The 21,625-nt window shown below is 37.6% G+C and overlaps 1 protein-coding gene across 5 annotated transcripts in view; it reads left to right on the top strand.

The window, feature by feature from the left end:
• SMG7 (SMG7 nonsense mediated mRNA decay factor) overlaps nucleotides 1-21,625 on the top strand; it is an 80,994-nt gene that overhangs the window by 56,604 nt on the left and 2,765 nt on the right. For 2 of the 5 annotated variants that reach the window (XM_053604603.1, XM_053604605.1), the window contains 14 exons: nucleotides 1,167-1,329; nucleotides 1,998-2,154; nucleotides 6,097-6,167; nucleotides 7,619-7,679; nucleotides 9,558-9,677; nucleotides 10,911-11,337; nucleotides 13,497-13,641; nucleotides 14,554-14,930; nucleotides 15,829-16,200; nucleotides 16,979-17,128; nucleotides 19,137-19,217; nucleotides 19,702-19,861; nucleotides 20,948-21,118; nucleotides 21,245-21,390. In XM_053604603.1, the coding sequence (XP_053460578.1) occupies nucleotides 1,167-1,329; nucleotides 1,998-2,154; nucleotides 6,097-6,167; nucleotides 7,619-7,679; nucleotides 9,558-9,677; nucleotides 10,911-11,337; nucleotides 13,497-13,641; nucleotides 14,554-14,930; nucleotides 15,829-16,200; nucleotides 16,979-17,128; nucleotides 19,137-19,217; nucleotides 19,702-19,861; nucleotides 20,948-21,118; nucleotides 21,245-21,390 (2,601 nt within the window). The remainder of the gene's footprint in view (nucleotides 1-1,166; nucleotides 1,330-1,997; nucleotides 2,155-6,096; nucleotides 6,168-7,618; nucleotides 7,680-9,557; nucleotides 9,678-10,910; nucleotides 11,338-13,496; nucleotides 13,642-14,553; nucleotides 14,931-15,828; nucleotides 16,201-16,978; nucleotides 17,129-19,136; nucleotides 19,218-19,701; nucleotides 19,862-20,947; nucleotides 21,119-21,244; nucleotides 21,391-21,625) is intronic. The other 3 variants (XM_053604604.1, XM_053604607.1, XM_053604606.1) reach the window with 3 other exon arrangements.

Genomic DNA, 21,625 nt, shown 5'->3' with positions numbered 1-21,625 from the left:
AATTCAAACTAAGACAGTTGAAAGCAAAATTAAAAAAAAATGAGGCAGTATTCATATGCATTAATGTTTCTGTGCACACACTAGAAAACCCTTTAATAGGCCATGACACTGTTCAGTAGGACGTTGCTTTCTGAAGTAAATACCAGTAGATTTATAGGTGCAAGGAATACATTGCCATATTATCTTTGTAAGAAACAATGCTTTTTGAAAAATAGAAATACTCTCATTTTATGCTAGTACTATGCATTTGTGTAAATGATCGGCTTATTTAGAAGTTAGTTGTGGAACGTGAAGGAGCAATTTAACCATTCTAGATGTATGTAGAGCAGTGGCAGATTGCAGGAAGGCTGAGATTGTGATAGAAAGAACAGAGTTAAAGTAGAATGCTATTATATTTTTCTGTAATTACAATGTGAAAGACTTTGCTATTAGAATCACAGAATTTACTGTGGTTATTTCAGATTCTTTAAGTAATAAGAACAAAAATGTCAAAATAGTCTGAGCAAAGGCAACTAACTGAATTTCCGAGATGACAGCATCTCCTGTCACTGCTGGTAGAACTGTAAGGGTCACCTATTTCCCTTGATAAGGTTAGTGACCATGAATCCCTGCTATCTGCAAAAATTTTCCCTGGGAAGGTAGGTAGGCTGGTTATAGCTAAAGTATGAAATAAAACAAGGACAAAATCTCTAGTAGCTATCAACTTTGTTAAGGACTTTGATTTCAAAAGTATTTTACTTGGGGGCAATCTAATCCTTTCTCTAAGATGAGTTCATGAACTTAATTGTCCAACCTCATACATCTACTCTCTAGTCATACATCTCAATTTAATATTTTAATATGTATATATCTCTTATAAAACAATTTCTAATAGGTGAAGATGTATAAATTATGAGTGAATCCCCCAAAACTTTTTTCTCGGGTCATATTAAAAAATGTGTAGTTTCTCAAATTCTACCAGTCTGTAGTATCTGAATTAATTCCTTTCAAGACAGCTTGGGAAACATCAGACCCGATTAAAATAGGGAGATTAAGAGTAGAACAGTTTACTTAACTGTACATTCTGTTATGTAAATGGTTCTAAATGCAAACTGCAGATTTAATTCTTGTGTCAAAGATGGTTTCTATTCCTAATAAACATGCAGTATTTCTGTCTTCTTTTACAGAGGCTGCTATTCCAAAAAGCTTTCAACTCTCAGCAGTTAGTTCATGTCACTGTCATTAACCTATTTCAACTTCATCACCTTCGTGACTTTAGCAATGAAACAGAACAGCATAGTTATAGCCAAGATGAACAGCTATGTTGGACACAGTTGCTGGCCCTGTTTAGTGAGTAATCATCTAACTCTGACATGTACCATCTTTGAAAATCATAATCTCAGGCATTTTTATCAATGTAGCAAAACATGGTGATAATATTAAAAAAATGTCCTGAGGGCCAAATGCGATGGCTCATACCTATAATCCCAGCACTTTGGGAGGCTGAGACAGGAGGATCACTTGAGGTCAGTAGTTCAAGACCAGCCTGAGCAAGAGTGAGACCCTATCTCTACTAAAGACAAAAAAAAAAAAAATTATTCAGGTATGGTGATGCACACTTGTAGCCCTAACTACTTGGGAGGCTGAGGCAGAAGGATTGCCTGAATCCAGGAGTTTGAGATTGCAGTGAGCCTTAGTTAGGCCACAGTGAGACCCTGTCTCAAAAAAAAGGAGTATCTTATGTTTCTTAATATTGAATCAGGAGACCTAAAGCCTGAATTTGAGTCTTTTTTTTTTTTTTAATTTGATTCTTTTATGTGCTGACGCTCCCTCATCAACTGTATTATAACATTTTTATAGGAAAATAAAATGTCTTTTTTAGAAAGAAGCTTATAAGATACTTAAATGGTAAACAGAATATAGCAGAAGATACAGTATGATGTTTTAATTTGAACTGATACACAGTTTCAAATATCTTATGCTTTCTGAATACAGTTTTTTTTTTTTTTTCCTTCAAGTGTCTTTTCTTGGCATCCTGTGCAAGTACCCTCTCCAGAATGAGTCTCAAGAGGAGTCCTACAATGCTTACCCTCTTCCTGCAGTCAAGGTCTCCATGGACTGGCTGAGACTCAGACCCAGAGTCTTTCAAGAGACAGTGGTGGATGAAAGACAGTAGTAAGTGGTTTTTAGAATTTCATATTAACTTATGTGGTTTGTATGATATACATGGATATACAAAAACTGCCTTCTAAAATACAGCATTTGAACACTGGAATACTTCTTTTCTACCTACTCCCTGGACATTGAACTAAAGACCTTTTTGTATGCTTTCCATTTATTTATTTGGATTCTTTATTGGAAGAAGAATCTGTGGGATTTGTGACTTCCTGTGCATGACCCTGTTCCCACTTGCTATCCTAGGGAAAGGCATTTTTCACATTTCAAGCTGCACTTGAAGTAAAATTAGTTTGCTTCTTATTCAATACAGTGTGCCCCAATTTTCTGTTTAGGAGTCAGAGGGAAGAGATACTCATTACTTTCATTATTTTCTATGCATAAACTATTTGATACTGCCTTACAAAAACACCCAATTTGTTTAAGTATAGAAGAGTGAAAGTTCTGATTCTCCTCCATTTTCTCTGTAATCTCTACTCAGTAATCCTGACAGTTCTTAGGAACTGTTGATTTTATAGTGACAAATGAAAACTTCCAGTGTACCTTTGATTATAAAAATAATTACTCCTAAGATAGCTTTGCAGTGATTTGGAAATTTCCTCCCCTGCATAAGTTGATGATAAATTTAAGGAGAAACTCTTTGAAATTTCTGCTCTGTGGTTCATCATGTAAATATTGTCCAAGATCACAACATAGAAAATGGCCAACCCATTGGCTCAGGGCCCGTAGTTCAATGGTTAGGGCACCGGCCACCTATACCGGGGCTGATGGGTTCGAACCCAGCCTGGGCCTGATAAACAATAATGACAACTACAGCAAAAAAAAAAAAAAAAAAAAGAGCGGGGCATTGTAATGGGTGCCTATCATCCTAGCTACATGGGAGGCTAAGGCAAGAGAATCAGTTAAGCCCAAGAATTTGAGGTTGCTGTGAGCTATGATGCGTGGCATTCTACATAGTGAGACTCTGTCTCACAAAAAGAAAAGAAAATGGCCTAACCCTGTGATCCCTCTACCTCATAATTCTCTTCCCTTTGTTTTTTCCTTTTCAGGTCACCTAAGAGCCCTGATTTTTGACATTGCCATTAATAGAGTTAGGAACATAGTACACCATACCACATGTCTTCTTTTAAATGTTAGCACAGATTTTAGACATTGCTTCCTTGTACAAAATTTTTACTACTTATCTCAAGCTAAATGATTTTTTTACTCTTGTTAATTTGAACTCAAAATTGTGTTTGGGTCAATAAATTTTGTGAGTAATGCTGTAAAAGAATTCTGTTTTACCACTTAAAGAGTTTTCGTATTTATTAGCAGGGATTTCTATTTTTGTTTTATTTGTTTTGTTGTTGGTCCTGTAAAGTGATCCTTGGGACTTACCTGTGCATTCTCATTTCTTTTCATAAGAAAGGGTATTCAGCCAGAAGAAATAGTGTTAGTTATTTACAAACATTTTTTTGCCTTTTTTGTGTGCCTGTCATTTACTCTTCCCCTCGTCCATCAGAGTTACGAAGATGTTTAGAATTATGCCTTTGAAGTTTTTTTTTTTTTTCTTTTGCAGTGGGGTGTGGAGACAGTGGTACTCTGTCACCCAGGCTATAGTACAATGGCATCATCATAGTTCACTGCAATCTCAAGCTCCTGGGCTCAGGCTCTCCCCCTGCCTCAGCCTCTCAGGTAGCTGGTACTATAGGCATATACCATCATCCCCAGTTAACTATTCTACTTTTTGTAGAGATGGTGGTCTTGTTCTTGTTCAAAGCTGGTCTCAAACTCCTGGCCTCAAGCAATCCTCCTGCCTTGTCTTCCCAAAATAATAGGATTACCTTTTTTTTTTTTTTTGTAGAGACAGAGTCTCACTTTATGGCCCTCGGTAGAGTGCCGTGGCCTCACACAGCTCACAGCAACGTCCAAGTCCTGGGCTTAAGCGATTCTCTTGCCTCAGCCTCCCAAGCAGCTAGGACTACAGGCGCCCGCCACAACGCCCGGCTATCCTTTGGTTGCAGTTTGGCCGGGGCCGGGCCTGAACCCGCCACCCTCGGCATATGGGGCCGGCGCCCTACCGACTGAGCCACAGGCGCCGCCCCTTTTTTTTTTTTTTTAAACTATCTCTTACAATTTGTTATATTCCCAGAGATTTGTAACTGACATTTATTCTTAAATATATATATATATATTTTTTTTTCTTTCCTTTTCTTTGTTTTTTCTTAAAGAAATGGAGTCTTGTTCTGTCACCCAGGCTAGATTGCAGTGGTACGATCATAGCTCATAGCAACCTCAAACTCCTGGGCTCAGGTGATCATCTGGTCTCAGCCTCTCCTAAGCAGCTGGAATGACAGGTGCATGCCCCCACACTCCATTAATTTTTTGTTTGTTTTTTGTGGAGAACAGAGTCTTGTTATATTACCCAGGCCAGTCTTGAAGTCCTGGCCTCAAGCAGTCCTCCTGCCTCATCCTCCCAAAGTGCTAGGATTACAGGCATGAGCCACCCCGCTTGACTGATATTTTATATATTCCTTATACATTTCTACATATATTTGTTGATATTTTTAAATTAGCATTTTCCCATATTTCAGAATTTTATAGTACACAAGGTCCAAAATGGTTAGCTTTGAATTTTTTTGATGTGATCGTGTCCATTTATCCCAGGCTTTTTTCTCTTAAATCACGCTTTTCATAAAGATTGATATATATTTAAAAATAAGCTTAATATTACCTCAAGTAAAGCATGATTAGATAGATGAATCTGTTGTAGAAAAATCCAAGGGATTGTGTTCTCAGGCCAAAATTGATTAAGTAACCGAGATTACCATTTTCATCTCACATCACATCTGTCCCCAGCCTCAGCAAATAAACATTCAAACCAATTGTGTTTGTGTCCATTAAAAATAACTTACCCAGTCATACATAGTACATTAGATTTCTAGATCGTTTTAATTTTTGAAAAATAGCACAGGTTTTCATATTAATGTTTACATGTAAAGTATACAGTAAAACCTCCATAGCTGACCACTTCCCTTACAGTGAACACCTCCTAAGCTAACCTAATTTCCATAGACCAGACATGCATCATATGTATGTGTCAGTACAGTAGGCTTAGTTCCTTATGTTGACCAGTTTGTTACAGACCCTTGGATGGTCAATTTACAGAGGTTCTACTATACTTGTATATCTACATCCATAATAGTTTTTAACATACCTCACTCAAGAACCAAGGACTTCAGTAACACAATTAAAAAATATGTATGTATAACTCACTTCCTAATAATGCAAAGTATATGTTCTAACATTTCATATATAAGCTTTCACAAAAGTTGTGCTTGGGCGGCACCTGTGGCTCAAAGGGGAAGGGCGCTGGTCCCATATGCCGGAGGTGGCGGGTTCAAACCCAGCCCCGGCCAAAAACCACACACACACACACACAAAAAAAAAAAAAGTTGTGCTTTAGGAAATGAGTTTAAAGATAAGGCTTTTGTAACAATGTGGACTTTTTGGACCATGAAGAAGGCATTGTTACTGCTTTGAACAGAGAATGTGATTTGAGTGTAGTTTAACAATACCCTGTCACAGATTAAAGAACTAGCAGTGGGTTCCACAACTGATAATATATATCTGAAGGCTCTATAAAAACAATACATTATTTCTCTAGTCAGAGTTTTCCCAGTAAATACCAATTTTTATTGTTTAAAACTGACAAATTATTTTCACTGTTAAGAGGCTGAGAAATCATCTGCAGATCTCTGTTATAGAAATTCAATCTGTACAGCGTGTCTTTATCATTATCTGTTTATCTTTGAATATATGTTATAGGGAATATACAGCTTCTAAATCCTGAAGGGAAAAATTCATAAAGTCCAGGACCTAGAGGTATCATTTTTATGGCTTGTTAGTGTTCCAACTTCTCTTATATGACAATAAAGACTGGAATATTCCTTTAATTTACAGCGTTTGGCCTTGGCTAATCTCTCTTCTGAATAGTTTCCATCCGCATGAAGAGGATCTCTCAAGTACTAATGGTAAGGGCTGCACTAACCTTGTGTCGTTGATGTGGTTCTCTGTCACCAATGGAGGGTTGAAGGAAGGCCAGAGACAAATAGGTTTTTGGTGATAAGTATGTGACTTTAAATTCATTGTCTCAGAAGTGTCTTTGAGCTCTGCGCTGTTTTGAGTGAAAGCAGAGATACTGTTTTCCTCGTTGGTATTTTTGTTTAGCTACTTTTGAATAAGAGACCAGCGAATAAAATACCTTTGCATTTTCCCTTTCTTATTCTTACTATTTTATAAAAAAGGAATTAACGTATACAAAATTGCTTTGTCAAAGTAATACCTGCTAATCATAATTTGGCACATATAACATAAGGAACACAAATCACTCATAGTTCTCCCATACAGAAATACTTTTTACTATTCATATGATGATACATCTTTTTCAAGCTTTTTCCTACATGTACATACAAATAAGATGGTCAGTATCAGATATAGCTGTGTGCCTGCTTTTGAAATTTAGTGTTATATTGTTAACATTTTCTTTTGTCATTAAGCATTTTGAAAACATCATTATTACTGGCATTATAATATTCCATCCTGTGGATGTACCACAATCTACTTACTCTCTATTTCTTAAAAATGTGTCCAATTATAAATAGTGTTGCACTGAACAACCTGTAGCTTAACTTTTTTTCTTCTGTTAATCTGTTAGATCAGTTTTCCCCAACTATTAATTTGCAAATAAATTACTTGTTAAAATACAGTTGATTCAGACTTAGGACTTAAGAAAATGCCCAAGATTATGGATTTCTCTCAAGCTCCTAGGTAATGTCAGTGTTACTTAATGCTTTAAGTAAAAGGATATTACTAATCTAAACATTGCAATCACTGGATTCAAGGCTATGATTTTTTTTTTTTAAGACTGCTGATTAAAAAAAAAAAAAAGTCAGCTCGGCACTCGTAGCACAGTGGTTATGGTGCCAGCCACATACACCGAGGGTGGCAGGTTCAAACCCAGCCCAGGCCAGCTAAACAATGACAACTGCAACAAAAAAATAGCCAGGCATTGTGGCAGGTGCCTGTAGTCCCAGCTACTTGGGAGGCTGAGGCAAGAGAATCACTTAAGCCCAAGGGTTTGAGGTTGCTGTGAGCTGTGACGCCATGGCACTCTACCCAGGGCGACAGCTTGAGACTCTGTCTCAAAAAAAAAAAAAAAAAAGAAAGTCAATCCTTGTGGGCATTGGCTAGTAGGGTGAATGTCTAGGCTCCAAGGGTAACGTTAGCAGGGTTTTGACAGGTTAGTAATTTTCATCAGGATTGCTATAAAGGATAACAGAGGACTGTCAACATTATAGTTCATTCTTTTATGTATGTTCATTTTAAAAATGGTATTCATTTTTTAATTTAGTGAGCAGTATTCTACCAAACAGCAGTATTTTAATTAAAATGTTTGCAAATTTTGATCTCCACCCTTCTATAGCTACACCACTTCCAGAGGAATTTGAGTTACAAGGATTCTTGGCTTTGAGACCTTCTTTCAGGTGGGTGGCAGCTGAGGCAGGTTGATTTTATACAGTATTAAAATGAATAGGTATCAGGCTTCTGTGGAGAGGAACCTTTGATCTGTCCCAATGGTATCATATTTTCCTAACAGTAACTAGTAGTGGAAGTTTGTTGACATGAAACGGATCTGCGTATGTCATGCTTTTATCTCCTGTGTAATGGGAATTAAAGTCTAAACCTTCTGTCTGGACCCTTGGTCCCATCCCTTCCTACCTTGCTCTGTTATCCTCTCTGCTTGGTATTTCCCATTTCCTTCTGTCCTATTATTTCCCTTTAGCCTTGTAATGTCCCTCATTTTTTTTTAGAAATGTAAATAAAATTCACATACCCGTCTTTGCCTTATGTTACCCTATCTTTTTCATCATCATCAAACTGCTTTTGAAAAGTAGTATAGACTAACCTTAGTGACTCTGCTTTAAGTGCGAGTCATTTCTCAGCCTATCGTGCAGCTTAAACCATTGATCACTGTCCTTCTAGATACCAAATTTAGTAACTTCTTTATAATTTCATCCTATTTAGTTTTCTTCACCATTAAGTCTATTGCTTTCCTTCCTTCGTGAAACTTTTTTCCTTAGCTCTGTGGCACTATTCTTCTCCTGCCCTTAGGGCTCACTCTTTTTCACTGTTCTTTTAAACTACATGTCTCTTTATGTTCTTCAGGATTCTTATTCTTTTTTTTACCTTTTTCTTCCCATGTTCTACATTCTCCCTGGTGTTTACATACATCCCTATGTCTCTTGGATAGGAAGTCCCAGATTTCCAGTTCTGAATTCTCTTAGAGTTTGGAACCATATTCCAACAGTCTGACCTCCCATATGGATTTTATACTTTTACATGATCTTGTGTTTGGTCAGCAAAACACAATCTTTATTCTATATTTCTGGGACTTTTTGAGTTTTGGGGGGGTTTTGTTTTTTCAAAGAGAGCCAGAGTCTTACTCTGCTGCCTAGGCTGGAGTGCAGTGGTGGGATCACAGCTCACTGCAGCTTCAAACTCATCATTTTTTAATTTTTTATGGAGTTCGAGTCTCACTATGTTGCCCAGGCTGGTCTTTAACTCCTGGCCTCAAGTAATCCTCCTGCCTCAGCCTCCTAAACTACTGTGATTACAGGCATTAGCCACTACTTCTGGCTTTCTATGTTTCGTGTGTCTGTGGCATTATCCATCTACATGACCAAAGTAGAAATCTGAAAAGTCCTTATTTTTTAGGTTGGTTTACCCTTCTGATATCAATGAATTTTGTGTTTTTTGTTTTTGCTCTATATACTTTGTGATATTTATACATTTTTCTGATTCAGAGTTGGCCACATTAAAGTGAGTAGATTAATACTACTTATTTTAGAATAGCTCCTTTAGTATTCCCACAGCCATTTTAAGCAACTTCCTTAGAATGCAAGATGTTTCTGAAACTTCCTTTTTAATATGATAAAAGAATCTTTCCTAATAAAAGATTGTGATTTATTTGAGCTCTTCAACTATAAAGTAAAACATATAAGTAAAAAATATTACATTTATGTAATGAACTTGTATATTTTCTTCTCTGCTTTATTTCATTATCCGTAAAATCTTTGGAAGTATAAATTCAAACAAATGTTGATTACATAACGTTGCTAACCTGGATGGGCAACATCTGAAGCCAGTGCAATTGCAGTAGGACCTCTGTAAGTTGACCACCTGAGGGACTGTAACATACTGGTCAACATACAGAACTAGGCCTGCTCTACTGATACGTACATGTGGTGCATGTCTGATCTGTGAAAATTAGGTCAACTTCAGGAGGTGGTCAACTATGGAGGGTCTATTGGAAAATATTGTTAGTAGTTTAATTTTCTGATATGTGCTTGTGTCAATTTTAGGAACTTGGATTTTTCCAAAGGCCACCAGGGTATTACAGGAGACAAAGAGGGTCAGCAGAGACGAATACGACAGCAGCGCTTGATTTCTATAGGCAAATGGATTGCTGATAATCAGCCAAGGTATGTCCATGGGGCTTTTGGTCTACTCCTTTTTAACAACTTTATCACACACACAAACATACTCCTGCCTCACATGTATTTTAGGCTTTGGTATAAATACTATTAATTATCAACTCTTAAGCCAAAGTATTGGTAGCACATCTGATCATGACCCTAGTGTGTTAGTATTAAAGAATATAATCTCTGTTCTCCCCATTATGCTGGCTATTCTAGAGCAGTTGGGCTTGTCTCTCTCATTTATCATGAGCTTCTGCTCGAATTTATAAATCTGTAACTATAACTGAATTGTATATTCACAGTTACTGGGATTTGTATTGGCAAGGGTATGGGCAATTTTAGTTAAGACAGACCAAGACAGTGGTAGAGGCTAATTAAATGCAAAGCAGATGTGATAATTAGTGTAGGTGAAAGAACATAGGTTTTGAAGCCAGATGGATGTGAGTTTGCTTTCCGCATTTGTAGCTTCCCAGATGTGTGTTCATGGGATCCTTACAGGATATGATTACCTTTCCAAAATCAATAGTATTTATTCCTTTTTGTGTTCAGATTTTTGTCATATAATAGGTACTTTAATGCTTATATGTTTCAATGAAGTTGTTACCACTGAGCTTCAGCTTCCAAACCTATAAATTAGGAATTATGTATAGCTACCTTATAAGCCTAGTGTCTTTTTTTTATTATTATTATTTCCTTGCTTATTTTTATTTATTTTTGTTGTTGTCGAGACAAGAGTCCTATCCTATTCTCTGAGAGCAGAGTGGAATGGCATCATAGCTCACTGCAACCTCATACTTGGGCTATAGGCATCCGCTGCCTCACCCTCCAGAAGTTGGGTTTTTTGTGTTTTTTTTTATGAGTCAAGGTCTCACTCTTGCTCAGGTGAGTCTTGAACTCCGGAACTCAAGCACTTCTCCCTCCTCAACCTCCCACAGTGCTGGGATTACAGGCATGATCCACATCGCCTGGAGGCCCTAGGGTCTCATAATTAAAACATGTTTAGGAAATGTAATGATTAGCAAACATTGAAATTGCAGGGGTATATGTTGTGGTGATAAGTCTGATAGTGAAACTTGAGTTTCTGACTATTGTCTGTGTTATCCCCATTGTTTATCCTGCTATTTTCCATAGATTTAGTGCTAGAAATATATTGACTATTGGATCCATACACAGTTCAGTTGTTATTGTTTTTTAGGCTAATGTTTTTCATATGTGGATTTATTTTTACTTTTTTAGGCTGATTCAGTGTGAAAATGAGGTAGGGAAATTGTTGTTTATCACAGAAATCCCAGAGTTAATACTGGAAGACCCCAGTGAAGCCAAAGAGAACCTCATACTGCAAGAAACGTCTGTGATAGAGTCGCTGGCTGCAGATGGGAACCCAGGACTGAAATCAGTGCTGTCTACAGGCCGAAATCTAAGCAACAACTGTGACACAGGAGAGAAGCCAGTGGTTACCTTCAAAGAGAACATTAAGCCACGAGAAGTGAACAGAGACCAAGGAAGAAGTTTTCCTCCCAAAGAGGTGAGAAGGGACTATAGCAAAGGAATAACTATAACTAAGAATGATGGAAAGAAGGACAACAACAAGAGGAAAACTGAAACCAAGAAATGCACCTTAGAAAAGTTACAGGAAACAGGAAAGCAGAATGTGGCAGTGCAGGTAAGCTGTATTTGAACTATAACGCAGGTAGAGGAAGGCTCACACAAAAGGCAAGATTTTTCATTTTGTTCTAAAGCCTTGAGAATTGGTTGTCCTGGAGTTTAAATGCATTCTTCTAATGCAGTGGTTCTCAACCTTCCTAATGCTGCAACCCTTTTAATACAGTTCTGTGGGTCACGACCCACAGGTTGAGAACCACTGTTCTAATGCATTGTAAGGTTATGTAAAGAGCTTTGATAGGTGGTCGCATTATCAATTCTTGGGAATTATAATGTAAGTGAAAAATGACTCAGTGTGATTTGACACTTTTGTCAGTCCTTCAGTTTAAGTGATTTGAAATTAACATGTTACAGAATCATCAGTGTTACACAGAGTTATATTTACTTTGGAAGGTATAATTACCATGTTAATGTTATAGTAGAGATTTGGAGTTTTTTGTAGATCTAATAGAACCAAGAGCAGTGCATTAAGGCTTTTATATAGCTTTGTGGTTTTTTTAGATTCACTATACAAGATAAAATATTTTCTTGGAAAAAGACGAGGCTCTTTTCCTTAACATTTATACCTGTCCAGCTAGTGGCATTATATCACTTTAATACTGTCCTGCTCATGGGAATTTATAAAGCAAGAACCCAGGTCTCTTGCTGGAAAAAGACACTGATCAGTTACTTGTGACTTCGGTTTTTTTAAAGAGCTTTCCAGAGAAATACAGATGATTTCACATAAACAGTAAAGGGTCTTTACTCTGTGCTGATTTTATTAATATCATTAATATGTAAATAAATACTTAAGCGGCCATGTGATTTGTTTACATGTTTGCATGAGAAACCTTATGTTGTTGAAGGCTGCTTACAGACGAACAGTACCTTCTATGTATTTCTCTGATATCAACAGTATTTTTTTTTTTTTTTTTTTTTTTTTTTGAGAAAGGGAGAAAATAATAGTTTCAATTTTAAGATTAATAGCAGGGAGAAAATTAGAAAAACATGGTGGGAATTAAAAACAAAGAAAAGAGAAGTGCTAGGGAAAGGGAAGAAATAAACACAAATGAACTAGAAGGCCAAAGAATCAGTGTTTTAGGGATAGAATCCAGCATTTCCTGCCTGCCCTGCCTTCATACCCTGTAACTGCCTCTAACTAAGGTCTACACTAAAAGTAAAATGTTTATGGTCCCTCATCCATCTCAGATTCCCTATGGCTAATTAAAGAAAGCCTGATAATAGTCAATATATTACCATACTTTGTACCTCATCCCAAATTTTCTGTAAATACTACTTATGTTTTCTCATTGTGCTCAATCTTAAGCAGTACATATGGCATCTACTTCTCCCTGGCTTTATGTTTAGGATTTCAGGGCCTGGTTCTTTCCTGCTGAAAGTTATCCTTATTTATTTTGAAGGGTTGTAAAGTTGCTGATGGAGGGTGGGTGCTTGACTGGGTATACTTTTTTTTTTTTTGAGACAGAGTTTCAAGCTGTTGCCCTGGATAGAGTCCTGTGGCATCACAGCTCACAGCAATCTCCAACTCTTGGGTTTAAGCAATTCTTTTGCCTCAGCCTCCCAAGTAGCTGGGACTATAGGTGCCCGCCACAACTCCTGACTATTTTTTGGTTGTAGTTGTTGTTTGGCAGGCCCAGACTGGATTCAAACCCGCCCTCTCTGGTGTATGTTGCTGGTGCCCTAGCTGCTTGAGCTACAGGTGCCGAACCTTGACTGGGTATACTTAAAGCTGCTCAGGTGAAATTAAACCAAGAGCTAAAGTATCTTACCTGTGGATTAATAGTCATTATGGACTTATAATTCATGTATTCCATGAAATGAATTAGAGAGTGTAAAGAGCCCTGGGCAGCTTAAGCTCATGGACAAGTTGTACTGGTCATCTCATTTGTAAAAAAATAGGCTCTAAGATCCTTATTATATTTGGTATTTTTGTGGTCATGTAAAAGCAAAAAATTATGTTAATAAACTTAAGCCCTTGTATCTTTTATTGGCTATTAAATAATTTGTTTTGATTTTTCCATTTTTACCTTAGATAAATTTAAATGTCTTCATTTATGCTTTTTGACATAATGAGGCTTTAAACACTTTTCTTAGGAGAAGGTACTTCTTTCTGACATGCTTGAGTTTGGGTTATTATAGTTTTGCTTCTATTGATCATAGGTAAAATCCCAGACAGAACTAAGAAAGACTCCAGTGTCTGAAGCCAGGAAAACACCTGTAACTCAGACCCCAAGTCAAGCAAGCAACTCCCAGTTCATCCCCATTCATCACCCTGGAGCCTTCCCTCCTCTTCCCAGCCGGCCAGGTAAATATATGTTTTGTGATTTCTTGTGCTTAATTTCCATCTTTCAGAAATTTCTGTCTACTCACTGAGTAATTTATATTCCATGGGAGTGACATTTTGTTTTTTACATATACGTGTGTTTATTAGGTTTCCACTTTTTGCCTTCACAAAATTTAAAAAGGCTTAAAATTTAACAACAATAACAATGTTTAGGATAAGGACTAGAAACAAAAACCTCATAAAGAACCAACGAAGATAATAAATACATTCAGAAAAGAAATCAAGACGAGTGCTGCAATGAAGTATTAAGTAATACTAATAATAGTAATGCAAAGAAAGTAATATTCACATTGTTAAATAAGAGTATGTCTATTATAGAATGCTTTGATTCCGAGGTTCAGTATGGCATTATCAATTCTTATTATTTTTTCTCCAAAGTCTCAAAAAAATAGACAACTAATATTTATAAATAAAGATAAAAGATAATTTCAAAAAACAGATTTTGAAGTATTTCTTCTTTTTCTATTGTCTATAAAATGTGGCATGATCTGTGTTTTGAAATTATCCATTGGAGTGACATCATGAAATCATCGTGTTAAAGGGTAGAAAGAAGTTCTGTTTTCCCTAATATAACATTATTTTTGAGCCATTTCTCTGTAGTTTACATGCAAGAGCATGTTTGTGTTACCAGGAAGGAATTCCTGTCATTAAACATAAGATGCCACCTTTCGAATACTCTGATTATTTCTAATGGGTAGAAGAAAAATAACTGATAGGTCTATATTTAGTTGTAAAAATCAAGTTAAAGATTGACAATGGGGCTGATTTCTTTTATGATGTGATAGAAGATACTCCCCTCAAAAAAAGTTGACTTTTTTGCCTTTCTCTTGCTAAGTTTCTTTAGAACTAAAGTTGTGTTCTTCTATTTTAAAGGGTTCCCGCCCCCAACATATGTTATCCCCCCTCCTGTGGCATTCTCTGTGGGCTCAGGTTACACCTTCCCAGCTGGTGTTTCTGTCCCAGGAACCTTTCTTCAGCCTACAGCTCACTCTCCAGCAGGAAACCAGGTGCAAGCTGGGAAACAGTCCCACATTCCTTACAGCCAGCAACGGCCCTCTGGACCAGGGCCTATGAACCAGGGACCTCAACAATCACAGCCACCTTCCCAACCCCTTACATCTTTACCAGCTCAGTCAACAGCACAGTCCACAAGCCAGTTGCAGGTTCAAGCTCTAGCTCAGCAACAATCCCCTACAAAAGCCGTGTCGGCTTTGGGGAAAAGCCCGCCTCACCACTCTGGATTCCAGCAGGTAAGTTATAGCTATGTATACTGTTCAGCTGAAATAAGGGGAAACGTTGAAATGATTCAGTGTTCGCTAGTTACTGATTAAGCTTTAAGATACTTCTTGCTTAGACTTGTAATGATTATAGGAATATAGAAATACTATTATACTGTTTGGAAAGTTCAAATATTTTCCTTCTTTCGAAGGAAATATTAGATCTTAATTGCCGTTCTTTGCTGCTACTATAAAAAGATTTTCAGCAAATTATCCTCTCCTATTTTAATACAAACTGCAGAAGGGAAATAGAATTATAATCTTGACAAGGTACTAAGATAGATGTGACACCAATTTTAAATGTTGTCAGCTCCATAGCACTTGAAGCAGAAAAGGGGAAACACATGCATATACACATATATTTTATTCATTCATGTATTAATTCATTAAACCTCTTAAATAATGGAATTGAAAGACAATGTGAGTGAGGGCCAGGTGCAGTGGCTCACACCTATAATCCTAGCACTCTGGAAGGCCCAGGTGGGTAGATTGCCTGGGCCAGCTTGTGCAAGAGTGAGACCTTGTCTCTAAAAATAGACAAGCCTTGTGGTGGGCGCCTGTAGTCCCAGCTACTTTGGAGGCTGGGGCAAGAGAGAGTATCACTTGAGCTCAAGAGTCTGAGGTTGCTTGGAGCTATGACACAATAAGACTGTTTCAAAAATAAGTAAATGAAAAAGAACGTGAGTGGCCACAATCCAGTCCCAGATAGCTCTGTATATTGAAAAACCCAAAAGGAAAAGGAAACTGCTGCATTTCCTAGAGTTTTTTTAGCTGGAAAATACCTCAAGTTCATTCTGAGATTCTTGAGTATCGATTATAAGTAACGTTGCATTTTTTATCCTCATCTCGATGACAAGTACCTCTTCTTTAGTATCAACAGGCAGATGCCTCCAAACAGCTGTGGAATCCCCCTCAGGTTCAAGGCCCATTAGGGAAAATTATGCCTGTGAAACAGCCCTACTACCTTCAGACCCAAGACCCCATAAAACTGTTTGAGCCGTCATTGCAACCTCCTGTAATGCAGCAGCAGCCTTTAGAGAAAAAAATGAAGCCTTTTCCGATGGAGCCATATAACCATAATCCCTCAGAAGTCAAGGTCCCAGAATTCTACTGGGATTCTTCCTACAGCATGGCTGATAACAGAGCTGTAATGGCACAGCAAGCAAATATTGACCGCAGGGGCAAACGGTCACCAGGAGTCTTCCGTCCAGAGCAGGAGCCTATGCCCAGGATGCCATTTGAGGTATGTGTTCTTTCCTGTCACCGGGCATTTTGAAGATGGGTCTTGGATTGCATGTCTTTTTCATCTCTTGGATAGATGTTATTTGTAAAGATCGCTGTTATTTATTAGTACTACTGAATGCTGCTGAGTGATTGGTGCAGCTCTTGGTCTCCTCTTCAGAATTACACAATATGTTTTAGTTTGAGGAGCTGACGAATTCTGTAACTGGTTTTGAACTGTGATGGTCTGGCAGAGAAATCATATACAGAAATCCCTAACACAGCATGTTAGAGAATTCTGAGACAAAGAGCTCCTCTCAGTTGGGCTGAATCATCTAAGTTTAAAAATAGGCTTACTAAGTACTTAGATAAATTGCAGCAAATTTTCTGATAGGAACAAAGTCAGCCAGTTTTCTTGGACAGTTGAATTCCCTGTCCTTACCCATTTTATTGATAGGAAACAGGTGTGTTTTAAACTTTTTTAAGCGCTGTTTCTCTATTTGTTAGTGCAAGATATGCTAACCACTTTGTTCCATCATACTGTTTTACACATTAGCTACACTATTAACCTTTTATGTTCACTCTTTGTTAGTATTTTTGCTTCCTTTCTATTGACTTGATCTTCACCACTGTCCTTGTGTCACTTTGCCTTTGCATTTCAGCCTTTTCCTTCCTTTTTGCATAATGCTGTTTCACTCTCCTCTTAACTTTAGTTGCTTCATCCACCTAATCAGGCTACTTACTCCTTTGTGCTTTTGTCATCCCTTATTGCATCTCACTGTGATCCTTTCTGTCACTAGGACCCCAAGAGCTCCCCTCTGCTTCCTCCGGACCTGTTAAAGAGTCTGGCTGCCTTGGAGGAAGAGGAAGAGCTGATTTTTTCTAACCCTCCTGATCTTTACCCAGCTCTGCTGGGGCCTCTCGCCTCTCTTCCTGGACGAAGCCTCTTTGTATGTATTTGACATAATTCTGCTTCTTATTCTAACTCCAGCTTCTTTCCTGAGGTTTTGTAGTACTTAGAATAGGTGATTTCTTCTTTCTGGGACTTTCATTCTTTACAGAAGTATAAAACTTATTTTCTGATTGCTTAAACTAATTGTAAAATGGTAGTAGAGCATGGCAAAACATTTCTTACTTTATACACATAGTTCCCCCAAATTGTAGAGACATACCATGGCATTAACATGTGTTATCCAGAAAGCATTCTGCAGGTGGTCACCTACAGGGTGTGATGGTAGCGAATTAACTCACTTTTTATCTGGGTCCAGAAATTTCAAGTGTCATTTAATCTTGCTTAGGAACAGATTTCTCCTGTGTGGCGAAAACATATAAGAAAATACAGTATATTGTAGGTTATTTTACTAACATTATTTTATAGTATGTGACTCTTTTCTGCTTGGTTAACTGAACCCAGAAAGAGCCTTGGTCTCAATTCCGAATTGGATTAATAGATAGAATGAGTTAAAGTGAAGAGGATTCTATTTATAATCAATTGTTGTAGTGTCATAAATTAGTGAATATGAAGATAAATAACTAGTTTAACAAATAAAATCTAAGAATTGTTTAGTGGTATCTTTAAAAAAATAATCTTCTAGAACCTAGCTTGCATTTTAAAGAATGTTAGTTTTACACTTGTCCGTGTTTATGTTGTATGTTACTAAGACTAGAGAGAATAGAAGATAGGAAGGAAGATGTATACAATGAGGGCTCTTTTCCTCTTCTCTTCATTGTATCTTAATAAAACATAAAAAGATATGCATTTTGCTTTCTTGCTGCTTTTTTCCCCAGAAACATGGGGGAAGAAAACATTTGTAAGATTAAAATGCATTCGTTTTAGTATAAGAAGAAATAAAAGCATAACAGCTTTCGTGACAGTAGCTGCCATCCCTGGCACTTGTATTTCCCTTAAGAATTTGCATGTGTGAGTGGCAATAGAGGCCTCCTATCAAGTTAACAGCAATAAAAGAGCCCTGGAACCGTAAATGGTAATAGTGCCATGGCTGGGAGCAGAGGCCGTGGCAGCCTGGCTGCGGTTCTGTCACCTGTGTACATTTGCCTTTCCTATTGCTCTTCTGCTGGAGTGGCTTGCAAGACAGGAGGATGGTGCTTCTCTGTCCACTTGTTTCCCAATCCCTTAGTTCCCTTTGCTCCTGCCCCTTCTGCTGGAAATGAGCTGATGGTGGGATAAGGAGGAGTTTTTTCTGTCTATTTTTCTTTTTTCTTTCTTTTGGGGGATTGCATATGCAAAAAAACCACAATGCAAAAAGACACCAAACCTTGGCTATAACCCTTCCTGTATTTGGCATTGTTAGCAATATGTGTGTGAAAGTGCCTTGCGTGTGTGTTTAATAAATGTTTAACCAACTATTCAATGATAGCATTAGAGATTTGTCATCTTTTTTTCCTGTTAACTTTCATAGGGCAAGTCAATGTAAGCTTGATTCTTAGCAACTATTCTAAAATATATATACCAAACAGCTGCTTAGGAAACGTTAACAAAACCATTTGTCAGATGGATTTAAAAGACTATTGAAGTCACCAGTGTTAATATTTTAAAAGTTGGAGTATAAGGGAGCAGTACTAGGACAGTTCAGCATTTTGTTTCGAGATTATTTCAAATGCAATTATTGACAAGGGGAGTCCTAAGGTTCATGCCTAGTAAACACTCAGAACTGCTGTTTTCCAAGTCTGGTCTCTGCCAGAATAGAATCTCTGCTAGATTAGATATGCTGATAAAGGAGGGTTCTGTTAGGCTTATCTGTGGCAACTGGCACTTAGTTGGTGTCATAGTATTAACAGATTTGAATTCACATCTTCTGAGTTTCATTCTTGGTACATGACAGACAGGTATAAGCATGCTTAAATGATGATCGTTTACTTTGGTTCTATAGTATCTTAAGATTTAATATTAAGAAACGGAAGACGTAACTTGCTTACTTTTTTTCTGGGACTGTGAAGAAATCCTTATTGGAGAAGCCCTCAGAGCTCATGTCCCATTCATCCTCTTTCCTGTCCCTCACCGGATTCTCTCTCAATCAGGTAGGTAAACAGCTAAGAATCCTGCTTTGTGCTTTTAGTGTCAGCTGATACATTTTTTTCATACTATTTTAGTATGTCTATTTTTCTTCTTTCTTCTCCTTATATTGGTGACCAAATATTGGTCTCCAAATATTTGATTTGATCTCATTTGTTTCTGATTAGGGCAGACTAGTGACTTTGTACATTATGAGTTTAAATCCTTTAACTTCTCATTAATATTGAAATGCTTAGGACTCTGTTGTTAAGCCAAATAAACTAGTCACATTTTTTAACCCGGGTGGTTTACATAGAACAAAATAAAGGGTGAGAGAAAGCAAAAGAGAAAATAAATTTGACTGGAAAATTAAAAGAAACAAAAGCCCCCCCAAAGTTTCTTTTGCTAAGAAAAGCTTAAAGTGTTTCAAGCATCCATGAATATGACGTTGTATTTTCTTAAATTTCTCTACTTGGAATGAGTTTATAACTTGACTATCATGTCTTTCAGGAAAGATACCCAAATAACAGTGTGTTCAATGAGGTATATGGGAAAAACCTGACAACCAGCTCCAAGGCAGAACTCAGTCCCTCCCTGGCGCCCCAGGAAACATCTCTGTATTCCCTTTTTGAAGGGACTCCCTGGTCTCCATCACTTCCTGCCAGTTCAGGTATTAACTAGTCTTTAAATTGTAGATTTTGTATTTCTTATATATTCGTATTAATTAAAAGTTAAGTGAGATTTTATAATTATTAATATATTAGGTTTTGGTTTTTTGTATTTTTTTTTTTTTGCCGTTTTTGGCCAGGGCTGGATTTGAACCCACCACCTCTAGCATATGGGGCCAGCACCCTACTCCTTTGAGCCACAGGCACCGCCCCGGTTTTTTGTATTTTAAGTAACTTCTGAAAGAAAATAGGAAAAAAGCCTGATGAGCTGGTTTGTGTAACAAACACTACTAAAAAAGCCTTTTATTTCCTCAGTAACTAACGGAGTTCTAAGCAGAAAAAACAGGGGTTCATCTTATGGTTCCCAGCTGTTTTTTGTTTTGTTTGTAAATGTGCATTCTGTATAGGATAAGTTGCCCCCTTTTTTATGCAAGATCTCACTATGTTGCCCCACCTTCTGAGTAGCTGGAATCCCGGTGCATGCTGCTGCACCTGGCTTTTGCTTTTTAAAATAAGGCTTTTAAAGAGAGTTCTTAAGGTTAGGAAAGTCTATGTTTTATAGAAAAGACCAGTAAATACTTACCTGAAACAAGCATGCCAGATAGTGCATTCTTTTTTTTTTTTTTTCTTTCAGTTTTGGCTAGGCCCTGGCTTGAACCCATCACCCCCAGTATATGGGGCCACTGCCCTACTCCTTGAGCCACAGGCACCACCCCCTGAATAGTGCATTCTTGTTTTTTTTTTTTTGTGGTTTTTGGCCAGGGCTGGTTTTGAACCCGCCACCTCCGGCATATGGGATCGGCGCCCTACTCCTTGAGCCACAGGCGCCGCCTGAATAGTGCATTCTTTTAACAAAATTTTCTACTATTACATTTTGCTTTTTTAAGGCAAAGAATATGCCTTAAATATGTGTAGTAAGGCAAATTAGTGTATGTGGTCAGAATCTCTTTGGGCCCTTGTTTTGCCTTTTCTCCAAAGTCCTGTGAAGTTATTTTTAGGAGAATTTAAGTGATCAAATCTAAAGGAAACTAGTTCTTTTATATTTGTGAAACATATGTTTAATGTCCTGTGTTGCTGTTATTTAATAGATCATTCAACACCAGCCAGCCAGTCTCCTCATTCCTCTAATCCAAGCAGCCTGCCCAGCTCTCCTCCAACACACAACCATAATTCTGTTCCATTCTCCAATTTTGGACCCATTGGGACTCCAGATAACAGGGATAGGAGGACTGCAGATAGATGGAAAACAGATAAGCCAGGTGAGATCTAGGTTTCATTTCCTAACAAAAGTGAAAGAACTTACTCCATCCCTTTCCAGGGTTTGGTATTTAACAGTAGTAGAAGAACATCGTCTTAAATTCTTTTTAATCTCTTTCTTCCCTTAGCCATGGGTGGGTTTGGCATTGATTATCTGTCAGCAACATCATCCTCAGAGAGCAGTTGGCATCAGGCCAGCACTCCAAGTGGCACCTGGACAGGCCATGGCCCCTCCATGGAGGATTCCTCTGCTGTCCTCATGGAAAGCCTAAAGGTGAGTAGATTTCAGGAACAAGAACCTCAAGATTTTTGCAGGAAACATGTCTCTGCTTTTATTCACATAAATAGCTAGACTTATTTCTAAGGCCCTTAGCATTGACTGATACATTGTACATATATAGCGAAGTCTAAGAAACACAGTCTGCCTTACAGATTTCTTAAATGGGAATTTTATTTTTAATCTATGAATTCACTAGTGATAAAGAAGCATCATCAGAAGGACAGAAACA

This window comes from Nycticebus coucang, chromosome 10 (assembly GCF_027406575.1).
Source record: "Nycticebus coucang isolate mNycCou1 chromosome 10, mNycCou1.pri, whole genome shotgun sequence".
Taxonomy (NCBI): Eukaryota; Metazoa; Chordata; class Mammalia; order Primates; family Lorisidae; genus Nycticebus; species Nycticebus coucang.
This window is presented reverse-complemented; position numbering and strand designations above follow the sequence as displayed.